Below are 20,112 nucleotides of genomic sequence, written 5' to 3' on the forward strand. Positions count from 1 at the left end.
TATTGTCGACATTTTAGTGATAGAAATTTTTTGGTATGCTCTTGTTTATTGCGATACAAATTTTTTGGTATACTCTTGTTTATTGTATTACATGTCATAGGATTTGCATCGGAGGAACATACAATATCAGCTGATATACTGAGGAGGGCATTCCAGGCTACAGAAGAAGGTTACTTGCCTTTGGTCACTGGACAATGGGTTGTGAAACCTCAGCTATTGAGAACAAAACAGAAATAGGATGCATGCAATGTGATAAGAAAACTGCAACAAGATTCCTCCCAGTTATCATCCGAGATACACATTGTAAAAGACAAGCTAATGGAAGAATCTAAGTGTGCTAACAATGTTGAATATGACTTAGGGCAGCAAGTAAGGAATTACAAATTGGAAACTATGAACTGAAATACGCATGCAAAAAACGTGAATATAAATCCAGCATATTATCTCTCAACCCATACAATCTTCAATTGGAAACATAAATCTAATTACATTACAATCTTCAATTGCATTACAATATTCAATTAAAAAAAAACCCAACATAGGACTAACATAAACCTTTCAATCCCTCAAGTACACAAAAAGAGTCTTAATGTCATGAACATAAATCCAGCATATTATCTCTCTTTTGTCATCAACTCCATTTCCCCGGTGAAGGCCTTAGTACACAACCTGCAAAATGAATAAGAGACTCAATGAATAAAAATCAAAGATGCTTCCCAAATCAATAACATAATGTCTTGGTTTTTCTGATATGCATCTTTTTCTATTTTCCTGTCTAGGTTATTGCTTTAAACATATCTGAGAAAAGTTATTGCTAACAAACATCTTAAGAAATCAATGTCATCTGTTGTTACAAGCTGCTATAAATTAAAGCAAAGACTACATACCTTTCTTTCAAGATCTTGCAAAGACTGATCAATGATCGCAATCATATTGTAGTAGGCTTTCTTTAAAACATCTTTGGCAGCTTGAAACAAATGACAAATTCAACTTAAAACAAGTTGGAGAATTCATTTCTTGCCAAAATTACCAACTCTAAGTACATATACAAATAAAATGTTAAATGATAAATTCTAAATTAAAAAATTTCATGCATCTAACTTACATTTTTACTGGACTGATCATCGATCATACTTCAAGAATTGATATTTGATAACTCATTTTGATTTTTTATCAACTGTAGCATCCTGTAGATAGATGTACTTATGCTCAATATTAACAAATAACAAAAGTAAAATCAATTATCACTAAAACATAACACCAAAAGTATCAAATATACAACCAAACCTTTTTTTGAGACTTTGTCTTCGTCTTTTTCACAATTTGCTCAATTTTTGATTGTTTTCGTTTCATCGGTGGACGTCCACGAGATCTTACTTTTAGAGGACTGTGAAACTGTTTGATCTCATTTCTTGATTCTTCATATATTTTATTGCTGTCCTGATAACCATCCAATGAATCACCAATATCTATATCCATAATCCTTTTTTTTGCTTCTTTCAATATCCCTGTTAAAACAAAGCACCTCTCATCATTTTTTGACCCAAGCTGCCCCACTTCTTGTAACAATGGTTGAAGATTATTATATCTTTGTCGTTCCTCTGCATGATGATAAAAATCATCATAAATATTGGTGATTCCTTGATATCCACGTTTAATGTCTTTGCGCCATCGTTCCAATATAAAATTTTCTGGAATTACAGTGATATTTCTTTTCACCATAACTGACATCAAATGTCTACACACAATTCCACGAAACTCAAAGAGACGACACAAGCACTTCATCTGAGATTGTAACTCACTATATTGTACCCAAAAAGAAACATTTTTTGGAGGTGCTCCCTCTTTCCCATATATAGTTTCTGTCACCTCAAAAAAGAGTGTTGATCCTTCTTGCTTTACAAATGTAGTGTTACAAAACATTAAACCTCGCAATTCATCTTGAAACAACTTGAATATTTTGTTAGTGTAAACACTTTGAAATTGTTTTTCAATTGGATTGCCACTGATAACCGGAATGATTGAATTGAAAGACGCAAAATCAGAATTATCTTCCTTTTCAATCTTGCTTTTCAAAGCATTGTCATATTGTTCAATAAACTGCTTCAAAGTTGTTTTTGAATGAACATAATCATCAAAAAATGCATTCATACTTTCACTTCTTTGACTTGTTGACATTCCTGCCCAAAATTTATCTTTCACATATACAGGCATCCACTTATGACGAATTTCATATAAAGAATTCAACCAATCATTTTTCTCCAAGTTAAATTCTTCGATAAATTTTTTCCAGTTGCTATCACATTCTTCAGATGTCATAGAATTGTAAACAATATTCTTCAAGTTTTTCTTTATCAACTTATAGTTGGCATGACTACTAAACTTGGCTGGAAGTTTTTTCATAATATGCCAAAGACATAAACGATGATGAGAGTCTGGAAATACCTCAACAATTGCAATTTCCATGGCTTTGCATTGATCTGTAATAATAGCTTGTGGAGCTCGTCCTCTCATGCATGTCAACCATGATTTAAATAACCAAATGAAAGTTTCAGAATCTTCTTTAGATATCAAACCACAACCAAGTAATATGGATTCACCATGATGATTTACTCCAACAAACGGAGCAAATGGCATATCATAACTATTGGTAAGATATGTAGTATCAAATGTAATGACATCAGAAAAAGAATCACATGCAGCCCTAGATCTTGCATCAGCCCAAAATATATTTCTTATGCGAGAATCTTCATCTACGTCAATCACATAAAAGAAATTTGAATTTCTACTTTGCATACGACAAAAGTACTTATTCAAGGCTTCTGCATCACCATTCCCAAGCCTTAATTTCCGTGATTCAGCCACATAATTTCTACACTTTCTCTCATCAAACGATAAGTTTTCATAGCCACCTGCTTCAACAACAAATGATTGAAAACTCTTACTCAAAGTTATTCCCGCTTGATCATTCAACTCTAATTTCCTCTTAGTTTGGGAATGTAACACTTTATTACATCTAAAATGTCTTGACTTCCTTGGACTTAATGCATGATTGTGTTCAAGTTGAATACTCGTAATGACACATAATCCATCATTCTGAATTGTAATATTAATCTTTGCTTTGCAATCCGTTTTGCTACAGGGTCTAGGATAAAAAGAATTTTTCACTCTAGGAGCAGTCTTACCATTTTTAGAGCATCCGAACGAAAAATACTTCAGCTGACCATCATCTCCTTTTTTGGAACCCAGCTTTGAAATACCAAAACCAAGACTCTGGGCATAAGATTTGTAAAAATCACGAACTTCTTCTTCAGCTGAAAAACACATCCCAACTTGTGGAGTATCAACTCCGTTTGAGCTTGATGAATCACCCAACACTTGGAAATCACCCTCAATTAATAGTTCTTGCTCCATAACAATTTTACAACCTAAATTCAAATAAAATAGCTATTAACAAACTTTTATACAGTGCACAAAGAAGAGAAATGATAAGTTATAAGAAATGATATGCTGCAAGAAGAATATGTTGCAAGAATTTCAAAGAGGACGAAGTTATATGTTGCAAGAAATGCCAAACTTAGCTGAGACAGAGAAGGCGAAAAGGGTGAAACAGAGAAGATGTAGTGAGTATTTGGGATCACTTACGTCCTTCCAAGGAGGAGATCAACACTAGGAGATCCCAAAACCGTTTGGAAATGGATTGTGGCGCGGGTTGGCCGAGTCTTTCCTAGGGTTGGGGAAACCCTAGGAAACGAGGGCGGCGACACTGGAAAAACGAAGCCTGCAATCGGAGGAGAGGGCGACGCAGACGCTTCTGTGTCGGAGGAGAGGGCGGCGCAGAGGACAGAAAGGAGGAGAGGGCGGCGTAGTCTCTGTGTCGGAGGAGAGGGCGGCGCAGAAAAGAAATAGGAGGAGGGGGTGGCGCAACTTCTGCGTGGAAGAGCAATCGGAGGAGAGGGCGGAGAAGCCAAACTCGGAGGAGAGGCGCAGCTTCGTGGAGGAGAAATGGGAGGGAAGTGGATCTCGTTTAGGGTTTTAGTCAAAAGTAAAGAGAAGAGTAAATTCAAGATGAGGTGGAAAGAATGAGAAGGGTTCATGCCTTTTTTTTAAGCCACGTTGGAATGGCTGACTCGTTCCCGCAGCATTTCGTGATTTTAATTCCCGCAGCGTATCATTACTCTATTTTTTGAGCAATGATATGCACAAGGAAAAAACTCAATGAAAACCTCAAGGATAGACACATAAAGTCATGGCCCACCATTTCACTTTTTGTGAGCCCCATCATTTTATGTGTCTATCCTTGAGATTTTCATTGAATTTTTTTCCTTGTGCATATCATTTTTCCTATTTTTTTTTCAGTGATTTATCAGTATATTATTCTCTGTTTTAAGTTGCAACATATCTCATTGTTCAGGTAATAACGAATTCAAATCGAATGAAATGTTCCACCACAACGGGTATGGATATCTTAAAGTAAAGTCCAAGGCTAGAATTTATACCGTTTTTGCAAAGTCAAAAGGAAACAAGAATAGTATGATTTCATCAACACCACAAGAACCCTGAAATCTAATTCTGAAGCCACAGAATCAGTCTGCAAAGGTAGCATAAAATTTACAATAGAGCCTTATAATTTCACAACAATAGCATGTCGATTATTGCTCGACGACAACTGACATAGTTTACCAATCCATATTCCCTAATTTTGTTGCAAAGGATTGTTCATAAGTCGATCGCAATTTAAAAAAAAAACACAAACAAAACGAGACAGAAGATACAGCAAACTCAAAAAGTAGGGGAGCTTATCACAAACAGGTTGCATTTGGGGTGCGCGAAGTTTGTTGGTCCGGAGTAACTGCAGTTCCTCGATCACTAATGTTATTGCCAAACTCTGAACTGATTTTGAGCATCGCTACTAAACTTGCTCCGCGCACTCTGCCTTCCGGAAAAGAAATTTCATGCTTGTATTCAGATGTTAGATAATGTCCTGTTTTCTTTGGATCAAAATTGGTGCACCCTACAGAATCATCGTCATTGTTCTCGAGCTTCATTGTCTCTGGTTTTCTAGGAGTCGGGCATGGGATAGTAATTGGCCCGAGCATAACACCGCCATGAACACAATGGTCCTGTACCAGGGCACTGTGAGCAGTACAGAGACCAACTTTACCTCTGGCAAGCTTATCACAGCGTGGCTCACCAACACCAAAGCTCGAGCCAGGATGACCCCATGAACATCGTCTACCTCCTCCATGAGCTTTACAAAAGTCAGTGCTTCCTTGAGCACTTTTATCGCATCCTTTAAAATGGCAGCGTTTTCCACCACCATGACCAACACAGAAACTAGTCCGCCCTCTGGCACTTCTAGGACACCCAGAGATAGCACACCTCTTTCCACCACCATGAGCTACACAGAATGGAGTGCCACCGTGCACGCTCTTTGGGCACACACCGCCACCCTGATATGAACAGCGCTTACCGCCACCATGTCCCTTACAAAAGGAAGTGCTCCCCTCAGCGCCTTTCGAACATTCTGGAAATATACACCTCTTTCCACCACCATGTGCCTTACAGAATAGTGTGCTACCTTGAGCGCCTTTTGTACAATCCTTGGCGTGGCATCGCCGTCCACCACCATGGGCAATGCAGAGGCCTGAGGAACCTTCTGCACTCTTTGTGCAACTCTCCCACTGGCACCTTTTGCCACCGCCATGCCTGATACATAAACCAGATTTTCCTCTTGCAGCACGAATACAACTTGGATTGTTGCATCGGCGACCACCACCATGAGCAATGCAGTAATCTGTGCGACCTTCAGCACTTCTTGTGCAGCCAAGATGTTGACATCGACGGCCGCCTCCATGTGCTTTGCAATACATTGTCTTGCCCTCTGCTCCCTTTTGGCAGCCAAGTCGCTGGCATCTCTGCCCCCCACCATGAGCTATGCACAAACCAGAAGCACCTCTTGCGCCTTTGGTACACCCCTCGAACTGACAGAAATTTATTCTATTTTTGCGTTTCTGTAAATTTGAAGCCCCTGAAGTACAGGTAACTGGTTTGTTCAATGCCTGCATCGTGGTTGATTTCCCGTTCAGAACAATTGAAGTTGAATCGGCTTGAGTACACTCTTTCTCTGCAGAAGAAAAACTGATAGATGTTTCTAAGTTGGCTGCACAAGGTTGAAGGCGCACCCCAAATATCCGGAAATGGGCAGCCGACCCTTCCTCATTCCCAGACAGAACCACTGGTTTTGCAAATGCAGAGTTGTTCAGGCTATTTGATTTTAGGTCTGAGATTGAGCTGGCACTGGATAAAGCAGATGCAGAAGATCCAATTGATAGACTTAATTGCAAGTCAAGCGGGTGCCCAGTAGGATAAGCCTTCAGATCATTAACTGATGATTTAGCAGGAGTCAAGCTGTTCCTGTTCCTACTTCCAAGATGAAGCTGCATATCCAGTTCTAGGTTCACGGAGGATTCTTCATCAGTTTCCTGCACCAAAGACGTAGTGGAAACAGATGTCGAGCTCATCTTGCTGACGTACGAGGAACTTGATGATTGGCCTGGCAAGGGATATTCTGAATTTTTAATTTCACTAAATTCCTTAAACTCCCATGTTGTCCTTTCCATGTTGGGAGTTGAATCATGCAGATCTGAAAGGGGATCAAGTGGTGTTTTGGCATCAGTGCTGCGTTGGCCTCCTAATTGCATTGACCTGCTGAAACCAAATGAGGGGAGGTTCGTTGTAAAATCTACAGAAAGCACGCTCTTGTTTGCCACCATTATTGTGAAAGAATCCCTTTATCAGCCTAACTCGATGAGAAAAGGACCAGTCAGCCTGTCTTCTAGGACTCCAAGTTAATAAAACATTACCAAGAAATACTTGAATGAAGGACTGCAACCTCCACTGACAAAACCAGATGTATCACGACGGTCCATTATGTAATACTCAGTGCCAAAGTAAGGTGATCAATAAGCACTCAAGTCAAACAAACAGGCACGGAGCTTCAGCCAACAATGCCATCAATGGCAGTTAAGCAACAGGAAAGCCTGTAATAGGAGCAACACATTTTTTAGGAAAGCTGGGACCATACATATAAAAGCCAGTAAAAGTATAGGTGTGAAGGTCTAACACTGATACGGGGGAGGAAAATAGAGTGAAATATTAGAAAGCAAAACTACTGTCTTATCATCATTTCCAAAATTTGAAAATATTTAATCTCAATAGCACAAAGAATTCATTGAAATCTAGATAAGCAAAAAAGTAATATATTCTTCAGTTACAAGGTATTTCCGCTCCAATTTTCTAAAATCCGGCATGTGTTGTAAAATAGTATACACTCTACAAAAAGGATCTCAATTCTTCCTTGTTACTAAAAGTTATAAATGAATGAAAATTATCAAAGTCATTCTTGACCCAAGCATTGTGTTATTCAGACCCCTCTTTAAAGTTTCAATTACATGATTTTCCATTGAAAGCCAGTAAAATTAAGTCTATTTCATTATTTGAGGTATAAAAATCTACCAAAAGTTCAACGACATTAAAAAAAAAGAATCCTGGACAGCTGGATTATACCAATAACAACGTAATACATATATTATTGAACTAACAAAGAAGTCCATGTTTAAAAAACTACTACAACAGGAAATGTTTCATGTTGTACTAGCACTGATCTCTGACAAGTTAATTGTAATCAGTTGTTCTTGGGATTTGAGTACATGAAGCACAAACCGCACTTCTTGAGGACACTACCGTAGCAATATGTGAAGAAATACATCCTAAAATGGAAAACTAAAATTTTAAATCCTATATGCAGATTAAGATCAGTCAAGCCAATAAAAATGGTCTACAATAAATGCATAGCCTGAAAAGGAAACAAAAAGTGTAACTAATAAGTATTAAATTGAAAGTCTCAAACTCTTCCTGGGGGATCAAAACAAAGAGAAACCTGTCAAATGACTTGGCAGCAACAAGCATTGTCATATAAAGTTTAAAAAAAACCCGCCAAAAGATGGGACAATTAGTACTAGATACGCCAAAACCCTTGAGTTCAAGAAATCATTCACTAACTTCTCTAGAAAAAAATGTGGTGTAAACTAAAATTCCTTGTGGTAGGTACAAGCACGGTCAATCTCAAGGCTCAAGTGGTTAATAATTTTGTCCCGTGATTTATGAATAACATATGGAAGAGTAAGCTTTCCTTTTGTATGTACTTTTTCTCAAGGATGTTCGAGAACTGAAGATTAGTTCCAAAATCATATAACTACAGAGGTCAAATTTGGAACTAATCACCAAGGATATGTGATTCATAAATAGCATTGATACAATAGTATTCTTTGGCTTTAATTTTAGTATACTTTTTCTTTAAAAATTCAAAGTAATATTAGTTCCAAAATCATGTATCATATTTATCAATCAAAATTAGAGTTCGTCACAAGACAAGTTAAAGCAATGGAAATAAAAAACATAAATATCTTTGGATTTGTATAAATAAAAAAGCATCATGTTTTATAAAGTCAAAACTGAACCAGATTACATTCAAAATCATTGTTTGCCTCCAAAAAATGTTGGACATGAAAAAGGCTAGAAATTAGTTGATAACTTCAAACTGCTATTTTTTTAAAAAAAAAATCCTGAAGAAAGATAACTAACTGGATGATAGTACCATTCCATTACAGTAATAATAGTTGATGTATGAAATCTGCACAGTGGATGTTATCAGAAACAAAATTCCTGAGGAATGAAAGCTTTTCATCATCAGTACAATAACAGCGTTTTATGGTTTTATGATCCACATCAGTACAATAACAGCATTTATGGTTTTATGATCCTCGAAATTATACAGTAAGTTTTTCATCATTTTCGTGATCATTCAGTTGCACGGAAGTCACTCATCTTGCCAAACAAAGAATTCTTCGGCTTTTGAAAGTACCTCAGTATGGAAAATTACCTTGTTAGGGACTTGGGGTAAAAAGAAAATGGCTTTGTTAGAAATTGAACATCATATTAGGCAACATCACTTGAAAGAGGCTTTCTGACAAATGCGCATGATTAATTGCGCAGTTCGTAACACGGAAAACATAAGAAACTATTCTTATTAAAAATAAGGAAGCTATGTTCCCTAACTATGATCCTAGAAATGCATTTACATATAGTATCCCAAAGTTGCCACCTAGATACTTCCGTTAGTTGATAACCATGACGGAGAAAACAGTGTGATAAGACTGTTCTACAACTTCTTTCTCTATATTGGTTCTATATATGTAGGATATCCTAAAGAACCAATAAATATTTTGCATAATCACAAATCTTCCAAGATTACAAGTCAAATTTGGATAGTTATATAATAATTCATAGCATGTTACAGGAAAAAAATCAACAGAATAGTTAAGGTGCATGAACATGAAATCAAGTAAGCTAGGTCCAAGGGATAAAGACTATCATACATAGCATAAAGAATTAGTGGTCAAAGTGGAGAGAAGTTTCTAGACTACTGTGTTATTGTCGTGTCCCCTTAAGCTGAAAGAAAATTTAATAAGATTGAGATATAGATCAACCTACTACATGGATTTAAGTGTTAGGCTGTTAGGAGATATTTCGTAATAAAGCAGAAAGATTTACATATTTAACAACAAAAATTCCAGTGAAGGCACGCAAACAAACAAAACACGGCAGCACAAAACTATGTCTATGTAAACTTTAGATCACCGTCTGAAAAGAAGAAATAACACTAGAACAGGCTAGAAGATTTAAGGAAGACACCTGAACCAACTAAGAGTGGAAGACTATATAAACGTCAAAATAAGATGATGAAAATTAAAAGGAAAAGACAGGCAACAAGCAACGATGATACACATAAGATATCAGAGCACACATCTAAATTAAGAGATCAGAGCACCGATCAGGTATGAATATAATACACATCTAATCTAAGAGATCAGAGCACGAAAGAGATTAGTTTCTCTAATAAAGAATAATCCAGGGATCCTGAGAAAGGCTGACAAGTGCTCTTGTGTCCCACTGTGATTTTCAGAATTATTCCCGTGAAATCTAATTTCAGTAAATTCGTTGTTGTTTAACTTGACGCTCAACAAGACAAACAAATCAGAAAAATAATTGTATCTGTTTATGGATTAAAAGAAAAACTTGTCCCTAGCAAGCACATAAGGAGAAACGAACCAAGGTGGAATAATAGTCCAGTCAAACTAAAATTTCCAGATTTGAAGCAATCGATATGTCTTCAACAGCGTATAAAAGGTCACTAGGGCCAGGAAACAGCCAAATCAACTTGCCGCTACAAAATTCTCGAAGAAAAAAATCCCCCTTTTTCATTCAGTGACTTATCCGGGCAATAAATTCACAGAAATCAGAAGCTAAAAAAAAACATACGCAATATAATTCATCATGTGTCATGAGCAAGACTAAAAGAGGATTCTTCAACGAAAAGTAAACTAAATCAGAACGAAACCAGATCAACGAAGAAAGGAACGAGTTCAAAATCGAAACTTTTTTCCGATGAACGGAGGGAAATAAATAACAATCTAAATCGTTCAAAAACTCTGGCTGGAGGTATAAGATACCTGAGTATGAGAAGATTCGCTCTGCTCCTCTTCGATGAAAGCAGAGTAGACGAAGAACGGCAATCGGCGGTTCTTAAACTCCCAACACGATAAATCGAGCAGACCGAGATCTTGGAGCAGCCGCGGATGAAGAACTAGGGTTTAGTTACCTTTTTGTTTTTGGATTCTTTTGAGACGCGGAGAGCGGAAACACGCGGGGAGAAGAACGAACTCAACGCTTTCTAAGCCGAGTCACAATCCAGAAAGAGAAGTAGAGAACGGAAGCTTTAATCAATTTTATAAATATTAAAATCAAGAAAGATGAATTTTTCATGTCGACCCTCGGAATTTGATAAATGATTTTAAGTGAACTGCTTTTGTCTCTTTCTCTTTAACTCTTTTCTAAATTATTTTCTAAAATTTTAAAAATTACCAAATGTAAATTGTTTTATATTATAATTATTATCATTTTAAAATAGTGTAACGTACGTATAAATTAACAATGTTAGTGATTAAATGTGAAAATAAAGATACGAAAACTTTTAGGATGTCTTGATAGTTTTATGATTTAAATATAAATTTAAACAGGCAATAATTAGAAGGACATCTTTCTTTTTTTAAAAAAATATATTAAAATATTATACTATTATATTTTTCATCTCAAAATATTTTTATTTAATATATTAATTACTAACTGATTCAATTTATTAATACTATACATATATATACATATAGTCTTTTATATATATATATATATATATATATATATATATATATATATATATATATATATATATATATATATATATATAATGTCAGCAAATTTTTTTACTTATAGTTATGTCATTTAGAATTTTATTGTCAAAATTTACGGGTGAGTTATAGTATTAAGTAAAAAAAAAAATTAAAATAAAATTTAGATACTCACGTTGCATGAGGTGTAATTTATAAAGTTAAATAAAAAATAATTTATTTTAGTATGTGGTAACAAAGAGATCCTTCTATTTGTTATGTGTAATAATTAATTTATTTATATAAAATAATATTTAAGGATGCCCTTTTACTTGTTTACCTAATTTAATTAAGATAAGTAAATTGTTTTTCCCACCCCTCTCATAACACCTCCTCTCTCTCTCCCCCCTTTTCCCCTCTCTTTAAAATAACAAATTATTTTATTATAACTCTTTAACTTTATTTTTTTATTTACTTTTTTTCTTTAGTTTTAATTTGCTAATCAATTTTTTTTTTATTTTTTCAGCAGTTTTTTTATATATAATTTTTAGACTTTCAAAATTTTTACAACTAATAATTCCTAAAATCTAATATTAAAAAAATAAAAGATTACAAGAGATCGAATCATCTATCCCCAATATCACTTATCCTTGTGTTTTACTCGTTGCCTCAGGCCACCGCTAGTACCCTCCGGCTGTCGTTCCGATCAAAATTATATCCTAGGGGGAAGGCGAACGCAGGGAGTCGACACTAGCATGATCGGCGTCAAAATCTGACCGGTGTGAGCAGATTTTCCTTCGCCGTCAATCTAAGTCTCTATTCAGATTCGGCTGGATTCCAACGTCGACCACACGGGTGACAACCCCCTGTATTCACCTTCCCCCTAGGATATAGTCATAATTGGGGCGACAGCCGAAGCCCGTCGATGGTGGACTGGAGGCGAAGAGCGGGACACGGGAACAAAAAAAAATTAAGGACAGAGGATCCGATTCTAATTATTTCTCCCCCTGCCGAATAACGGGACCAAAACCCGCTGCCTTACTGTTTGCCGACGCCCTATTTTTATCCTTTGGCACTAGTCTTATTAGTTATTGGTCAACCCCAAAAAAAAACCTAAAAAAGTACATTACATAATACGTAATACATAAATAAATACATATGAAAAATAAATATATATGAAATACATCTGTAGCATATTTTTGTTGCTAGGATTTAAGACAAATAAATTTGACAGTACCCTCATTTCTAATGGCCTTTATACTTTTTTTTTTTATTAAACAATTTTATTTATGATTTTTCATCAAATTTTTATATATATAAGCTTTTATTTTTATTTTATATTTAATCAATTTTGTTTTTATTTTGATTTAATTTTAAATTGTATATTATTTGTATTAATTTCATATATATAATCTACTATTAAAAAAAATACAAATGTATAATAAAAAATATAAAAAAAATAATCTTTTGTTTTTTTTGATTTTTTTAACGCTGATTGATAAAAAAAATAAAATTGATAAAAGGGTATAAGAGTAAATTTCAAGATGGGATCGGAGAGGTAAAAATATTAGGGAGGTGAAAAAAACAGGTCTCTTAAGATAAGCGGCCACGTGCCTCAGGAAAAACTATATTTCATCTCCTAATCATTGGACGGTTAGATTTTATGGAAATGACCTAGGAAGGATTCATGAGAGAAACAAAATCAGCTTTGACTATTATAAATTTAGAAGATAATTATAAATTTTTCCAAAAGACTTTTAAAGTGACATGAGAAAATCAATAAACACAGGGGCAAATTGAAATGCTCCAATAAAAATATGCAGGCACTTTGGGCTGAGACTTGAGGGCACGCGCACGCGCACGCGCACGCAACAGGGAGATGTTTCCCGGAAACCTACGGTAGCGGGGCCCACTCGCGTGGGAAAAGGCAGGCGGAGGATGCGGCGGCACCGCGGAACGTTACGGAGGGTTTGCCGCCGCTTAGGCACGTGGCGGTCCGGGTCGGGTACGTCGCGAATTTGCCTTTTCGGTATTTTACCGAACCGTATTAAAATTTTATAATTTTTTTTATTTCGATATGTCAAACCATGCCACATTAACCTTCTAAAAATTAATTGAAACAACTCTAATAATTAAGACATCTTCACTGTAAACTTTTTAAAAAAATTTAAAAAATAAAAAATCTGAACAAAAAAGTTTTAATTATTATGGAGGTAAGGTTTAAGCTTTATATTTTAAGAGCAGTAGTAAAATTTTAAAACTATTTTTTTCTCTAAAATTGATATAGTCATACAATTACATGTTATTAATTAGACCACTTAAAAATTATTTAGAACTTTTTAGAACTTTAATTATTGGAGTTATTTCAATAATTTTTTAAAATATTGATGTGATATGATGTGACATATTGAAATAATAAAAAAAAGTTTTTGTAGAACTCTAACGAGATGCCCTTAGAGTTTTAAAAAGTTCTAAATACTTTTTAAATGGTCTAATTAATAACATATAATTACATGACTACATGTACATTGCATAAATTTCAAAGAAAAAAATAGCTTAAAAATTTTACTACTGTTCTTAAAATACAAAGTTCAAGCCTTGCATCCATAATAATTAAAAAAAAATTATTCAATTTTTTTATTTTTCAAATCTCTTTAAAAATCTTGCATTGAAGATGCCCTTAATATAGTAGTTATTACTTGTTCTTCGTAACTAATTTTTAAAAGGGCGAATTCGGATAGAATCGAAACAAAAATATTATAAACAAATCCCCGAATTCAAACTCAATCTGAAAATTAAAAACTGAATCTAAATAATGCGATCAATCAAAATAACTAGTCCGACTAAAAAGCTTTTTTCATCATTTTTTTTATAATTATTCTTTTTTATTTTTAATATTTTATAATATATATATATATATATATATATATATATATATATATATATATATATATATATATATATATATATATATATATATATATATATATATATATATATATATATATTACACAATTACATTGATTTTGAAATTGATGTATATATCTATACTATTCAAAAATTTAAAAAGTTAATATTTTTAAAATCAGAAGGAATGGATGGTGTTAATTTGTAAGTATTATTATCCTAGGTCTTATAATAAATTTACAATTTACAAATTTAAAAATTTACTCTTTTTAATTTATGTTGTCGAATTCAGATTCGATTACATAAACACATTAAAGAGATTTACATGAGTATATTGATTTTGATATGAAATAATTCAAAATTATCTAAGTCTATCAACTAATTTTATCAACGAAATTAATCGATGGACCCATGCCATTCTCCACATCATTCTAAAATCAAAAGTTTGATATTTTTTTTGAACAAGAGTAGTTACAAAAATTCATTAATGATATTAATCAATGAATATCATTATCTTAGATCTTATAATGAATTTGTAATAAATTTTATCAAACCTTTATAAAATTAAAATTTCATTGGCCTTAATGATACCTTAAGAAGGCTTGCAAGAATTCAAAATTCTCTAGATCTATTCATCCCCTCACATCTAAATTTAACAATATAAATTGAAAGTAATAATTTTTTTTCAGAGGGGTGAAAGGCCGGAGAGGGATATATCGGGGATGTGATATACGTTTTTAATAATTATGAAAGTTGGATACTTGAAAGGTTAATATAATAACAAACTTTCTTATGCTGTTCGGCAAAGTGCACTTGTCTTTTTTGATACATTTATAAAGAGGGACGTTTGTTTAGTATTTTTTAAACCAAGGGGTTCTCTTAACTTTCCCTCCTATTTTAACTGATACAATACATTTAATAGCCTAATTCTAAAAAACAATTTATTAAACAACAAATTCTATCAAACAATTTTTTTTTATTTTAAATAGAAAAACAAAAGCATTACAGTAAGCACTAAACTGCTAATGCGCCAGAGAATGTGCGCGTCATAATCAGAATTCCCTCTATGTTCAATGTGAGAAGACTCAGAACAGATGCAAAGAATCAGTGCTTTGCACTAAGACATCAAGTAAAATAGCATCCAAACAAAGAGTTGATAAACAATGTTTGAGATAAGGTCAAAATTAATCTGGATGATAATTACTTAAGCAGATAAATAATATTTCATATTAAATTATATTAAAATTAACCTAAATGATATATGTATTCCATTTTGTGCTTCAAATACTTTTTGTTGGTGATGATGTACATTAAACGTATAGGGTTTAAGCCAATTACATAGTAGTAATTAGGCATACAATCACACAATGTGGAGCCAATAACAATAATTGAAAATGCTACAAAGTCTCATGCCAACTTACAATACAGCGTATACAGTTGATCATCTAGAACTAATCTAAGTTGCAAACTAATCCATCAGTGGCTAAACTTGGCATCTCCATGTATTTCAAGGTCCGCCAAGTATAGCATTTTCGATATCCTCCCGACTCAAAGCATAACTAAATCTTCTCTCGATATCCTTCTCGAGATTTCCTGGCCCATTTTTCAGATACCTGAGATGAAATATGGAATGGTACATTTAATTTTAGTTGGATTTTTCAGTGTAGGAAGGAATAGATTGCAGGATCTGATTATCATTAAACAGAGACTGAGAAGGGAATAAAATTATCACACCAGGCAAGGGAAAGATGTTTATCCTCGTGAATATTTACTGGGCTATGATTTGGATGGCTCTACTGTTGGATTGACAAAACGAAAGATACCCAAAGGAGAGATAAAGAGAACATATGAAAGTGAAGATGTAGAAGGAATCAAAGCATGCAAACATAACTTTTTTGCCATTCAACTCAGAGAAATAGCTCCACAAAATTTTTGGTCTAAAGCGAGTCCACTTTATTTGCTCAAAATTAGGACTTATAATTGCAGTGGAAGACACATTGTCAACTTAGTGCAAGTGCAAAAATTCCATGGAGACACCTGATAAAAAGTAGACTTTCTCCCCCTTGTGACTTAATCATATACCTAAGATTGAATAAAGCAACAAAATTCATGGGAATCAGCATCGCATGTATGAGCGATCAAATTCATCCTAAAGTAATACCTCAACTTACCACCTATTTGGTAATTGATTTGTCAATAACAACAGTCAGACCCTTGCATAAGCAAGAAAGAGATTAACCTCCTTTTTATATCAAATAGGAAAAAAACATTATTTTCATTGGTAGGACACATAAGCTATTTGTAACTCTCATCCAAAAAGAAATTGGCTATGCTCATAAAATTTTCAATTAAATATGGAGGTTGTTCACCAGAACTTGTTTGCTTGATTCGAAGGAAATAAATTGGGAGGGGATTGGACAAGAATTTGCAACCACCAAGCTATGTGAAGATCCTGCTCTACAAATTGTCAAATTGCATTCACATGCCAATCCAATTGTTAGATGAATCACACTCTTTTTGGATGTTTGAGAGAATCATGCAGTTTAGAAGAGTGGCGTTACAAATCAATCCTGCTACTCCATATTATAGATGGAATTTTGTGAGATTATTAGAAAAGAAAAGTTCAAGAAATACTACAATCTTGAAGTAGTTTAATTAGCATCTATATAAGGAGATAAAATAGATTTAGTTTGTATGAATATATTCAAAGATGAGCAATAAACTCTGCATAGGTGATTTGAATTAATAAAATCTAGTTAACATGATTTAAACCAATAAGAAATTGGATTTTGCTAGTGATATAATATTGTGCAGAGTTTAATGGTGGAGTAAAATCCATATAAGCAACCAAAAACTCACTATGACATAGCTTATAAAATGAAAACTCCTATTGCAATTTCATGGAATTTAGTATTTTATCAAGACACCACATTATAAAAGACGATTTTTACACTAGATTACCTTCATATCTCAACTCCTAGGTTATATCTATTTTAACACTCGAACCATGAAACTCTTGGGGGCAAAACTATTCCAGCTATCAGTACTGTTTGCCTATTTGTTTAGTCTATTATACTTCTACCAAATCCCACAACACAAGCTACAGCACCAGGTTCCCCGTTGAAATCATTAGTGTGCCATTTTGTAAATATGGTTGATGCAAAACATTTTAATCAAAACCACTTCATTATCCCAGAAGAAATATGATCTTGTTATTTTAGAAGAAAGAATACCACTCTGGTTTTGTATCATCAACCAATACAGTTATCCGATTGCATAAAGAATGAGCCACATAAATTATGCAGCCAAATGTGATCAAGGTAGGGAAAAAAAACTTCATTTAACAAACAGAGGGATCAAGTTAAATATTCAAACAGGATATATCTCCCTTGGAATCACTAGTAGCACTACTAGCGAAGAGCAGCAATGAAGAAAAAAAGAATTCATCGAAGTACTAACCTAATGTAGAGATCGGTGACGTCGAGGGAGAGCTGAGCGTGCCAGCCGGTCTTCTCGACTAGCCATACAGCCCGTTCGTCTTGGCTCTGGCGGAAACCCAACTTCCTGAGCCAGGCCTCGATGCAGGGGAGGCTGTGGGCGTAGAGCGGCTTTTTTTTGTCTGGAAGCTTCTTGAGCCATTCCTCATCCTCTTCCGTCGCAGAAGCAGAGAACGACGCGGAAGCGGCCGTCATAAGCCCGTCCCTCCGGCGGCGCCGCCTATTCCTCAGCGAGGGCGTTAGGGTTTGGACAGCAGGCGGGCGGATAACGGGAGAAAGGCGAAGTGATAAGGAGAAGGCGATAGGACGCGTGATGGATCGGGAGAGAAGACCGGCGGACATTGTTGCGTCGATGCGACCGTAATTGGATATATTTCACCGGCGACGAGGAAATCGAATTGGATATGGGGAAAGATTGGCTGCCGCTGTGGCTCTTCGACACATTTTATCGTCGATTTTGTAATTTATGCATATCTGAATAATCATTTATATATCTAAATATTATATTATATTATATTTTTAATATAATATAATATCATATTTATAAATCTCCCTGAAATTTAATATTTTTAAAAATTTTATCCTGCTAAAGTGAAAACGTTGAAAGTTCGCATTTTTGCATTTTTAAAAATTTTACCTTGTGAAAAACGTAAAACGAGCCTCATAATCGTGTTGATCGCAGCGGAGTACCAAGAAGGAGAAGAAGAAAGAAGAAGACGAGGTTAGAGACGTGTTGATCGGGCGGCGGCGGCGGCAGCAGCAGAAGAGACGATGCAGATCCGGGGATCTGGTTCCCGCCCACTGCCCAACTCCCGGATATCCGCCGTCATGCTCACAATGATCGCCACCATGGCTTCCTTCTATGTTGCCGGCCGGTCTGTACCTTCTCGATCCGTTCCTTTACATTCGATGCATTTTCTCCTTGATTCTTTTTTTTTTAAATTCTTTTTAATTGATTTTTTTTTTGGCGTTTATTGGCAGCCAGAAATGGTGACGTCGAACCATTTTTTTTTTTTTATCCAGCCTATGGCAGGACGCACAGAGAAGGGGTTATCTCATTGAGGAACTGGGTCGAAGGATTGGCCAGGTTCTTTTTAGGTTTTGTTTTGTGAATCTTCATCAACTTCTGTAAAGTGAATAGCGTTGTCGTTTTCAAATTTTCCCACTATCGTATTCCGTTTGAGCTGAAGTGCGACAAAATTTAGGGAAAATCTGCTATATCAGTTGATGAGACGCTGAAGTTGGTAGACTGCAGGTGACTGGCTTTCAGATTCCTTTTTCGTTGATTGGAGTCTCTCTCTTGGGTAGCAGGGATAAAGGGTGGCTTAAGATGTTTTTTTTTTTTTTTTTTTTTGCTGTTTAGGCAACAACACAAAAAACTAGCGGCTCTAGAGATAGAGCTTGCTGCGGCAAGACACAAAGGGTTTGTTGGAGAGTACTCTTCATAGACCAACGGGACTTTTTCAAAGAAAAGACTGTTAGACCCCGTAATTATTTTGATGTGATCAACCAAATTGGTTAGGTCCTGCTTTGTGTTTGATCCCTGTGTCTGAGTGTGCAGGAGCTTAGGAGCGCAGGAAGTTGAGCGGAAGATGTAGCTAGCGAGAAGGATGGCACGGGAAGGGAGCCGATGAGCTCGGTTTGTCCGAAGGACGAGAGAGCTGCGGAAGAGTACACCGATGGGCGAGAAGAACGTGCGCGGCGTTCGAGGGACGTTAAGTCGGGGAGGAAGGCTGCTCGAGGAGAAGGCCGGGAATTGGGTTCGGGTGAACCCTATTTCAGTTGATCGAAATCACCCAAACAAATGGAGCTTCGGAAGTCAAAGCGAAGAAGAAAAGGAGTCAAAAGAGGCTGGAAATTGTTTATACCATGCAAGCAGGAAGGTATTTATAGCAGGAACCTTGAAGGCGCCTTAAACATGCATTGAAGGCGCCTTCAACATTGAAAGCGCCTTCATTGTTGAGCCAGGTCAAAATGACCGTTGAGGTTCGGATAGAGTTCTATCCGAACAACTCATTGGAGGCGCCTTGGACCTCTGTTGGAGGCGCCTTAGACCTACGAGATAGAGTTTCCAGGGCCTATAAAAGGACCCCTGGACCTAGGAATTAGATATCAATTGTTCAATCAACTCTGTATTCATTTTTAGTAATAGTTCTGAGCTGTTAGAGTGTAAAAGGCTTCTCCGCCTTCAGTAAAGGAGACTTTTTTCTAGTGCGCTTTTCATCGCCCTGGATTAACAACCTTCTTGGTTGTAACCAGGTTAACTGCCGAGTCTTTGTTTTATTTCTATTTCTTTATTTCAGTTATTTTATTATTGCTATTGCATTTTTGAGTTGAAAGCACGAGGAGGGTATAGTTTTTATTTTTCAGGCAATTCACCCCCCTCTTGCCGGCCTCCGCTGCACCAACAAAGACTTCTGGTT

At 35.4% G+C, this 20,112-nt stretch overlaps 3 protein-coding genes across 5 annotated transcripts; 1 reads left to right on the forward strand and 2 right to left on the reverse strand.

Moving 5' to 3' along the window:
- Nucleotides 1–4,560: 4,560 nt before the first annotated feature.
- LOC121985089 lies at nt 4,561–10,827 on the reverse strand. Its single transcript, XM_042538362.1, has 2 exons — nt 10,575–10,827; nt 4,561–7,043 (listed from the first exon to the last, which is right to left on the reverse strand). Exon 2 carries the CDS (start codon nt 6,774–6,776, stop codon nt 4,803–4,805), a length of 1,974 nt encoding a protein of 657 aa, XP_042394296.1. The 5' UTR covers nt 6,777–7,043; nt 10,575–10,827; the 3' UTR covers nt 4,561–4,802.
- Nucleotides 10,828–15,540: 4,713 nt separating this feature from the next.
- On the reverse strand, nt 15,541–18,148 carry LOC121985091. Its single transcript, XM_042538363.1, has 2 exons — nt 17,652–18,148; nt 15,541–15,805 (listed from the first exon to the last, which is right to left on the reverse strand). The coding sequence occupies exons 1-2, from the start codon at nt 18,029–18,031 to the stop codon at nt 15,700–15,702; spliced, it is 486 nt and encodes a 161-aa protein (XP_042394297.1). The 5' UTR covers nt 18,032–18,148; the 3' UTR covers nt 15,541–15,699.
- Nucleotides 18,149–18,306: 158 nt separating this feature from the next.
- Nucleotides 18,307–19,309, forward strand: LOC121985093 (hydroxyproline O-galactosyltransferase HPGT1-like). 3 transcript variants are annotated; one of them, XM_042538365.1, is made up of 5 exons: nt 18,308–18,564; nt 18,713–18,776; nt 18,895–18,944; nt 19,053–19,166; nt 19,251–19,309. In XM_042538365.1, the coding sequence occupies exons 1-4, from the start codon at nt 18,461–18,463 to the stop codon at nt 19,135–19,137; spliced, it is 303 nt and encodes a 100-aa protein (XP_042394299.1). In that variant the 5' UTR covers nt 18,308–18,460; the 3' UTR covers nt 19,138–19,166; nt 19,251–19,309. The 3 variants fall into 3 exon arrangements, 1 of the variants encoding a protein (XP_042394299.1); XR_006113060.1 differs by having other exon boundaries at nt 18,309–18,564; nt 18,671–18,776; nt 19,053–19,304; XR_006113061.1 differs by having other exon boundaries at nt 18,307–18,564; nt 18,675–18,944; nt 19,053–19,304.
- The last annotated feature ends 803 nt before the right edge of the window (nt 19,310–20,112 follow it).

The sequence above is a fragment of the Zingiber officinale genome, chromosome 5B, assembly GCF_018446385.1.
Source record: "Zingiber officinale cultivar Zhangliang chromosome 5B, Zo_v1.1, whole genome shotgun sequence".
Taxonomy (NCBI): domain Eukaryota; kingdom Viridiplantae; phylum Streptophyta; class Magnoliopsida; order Zingiberales; family Zingiberaceae; genus Zingiber; species Zingiber officinale.

Bases quoted from the DNA above. Each gene is read 5' to 3' on its own strand.
- LOC121985091 (XM_042538363.1), bottom strand. From the start codon at position 18,031: ATGTCCGCCGGTCTTCTCTCCCGATCCATCACGCGTCCTATCGCCTTC. The intron at 15,806-17,651 runs GTTAGTACTTCG...ATTTCATCTCAG, and splicing joins GTCACCGATCTCTACATTAG to GTATCTGAAAAATGGGCCAG.
- LOC121985093 (XM_042538365.1), top strand. From the start codon at position 18,461: ATGCAGATCCGGGGATCTGGTTCCCGCCCACTGCCCAACTCCCGGATA. The intron at 18,777-18,894 runs GTTCTTTTTAGG...GACAAAATTTAG, and splicing joins TGGGTCGAAGGATTGGCCAG to GGAAAATCTGCTATATCAGT. The intron at 18,945-19,052 runs GTGACTGGCTTT...TTTGCTGTTTAG, and splicing joins CTGAAGTTGGTAGACTGCAG to GCAACAACACAAAAAACTAG.
- LOC121985089 (XM_042538362.1), bottom strand. From the start codon at position 6,776: ATGGTGGCAAACAAGAGCGTGCTTTCTGTAGATTTTACAACGAACCTC.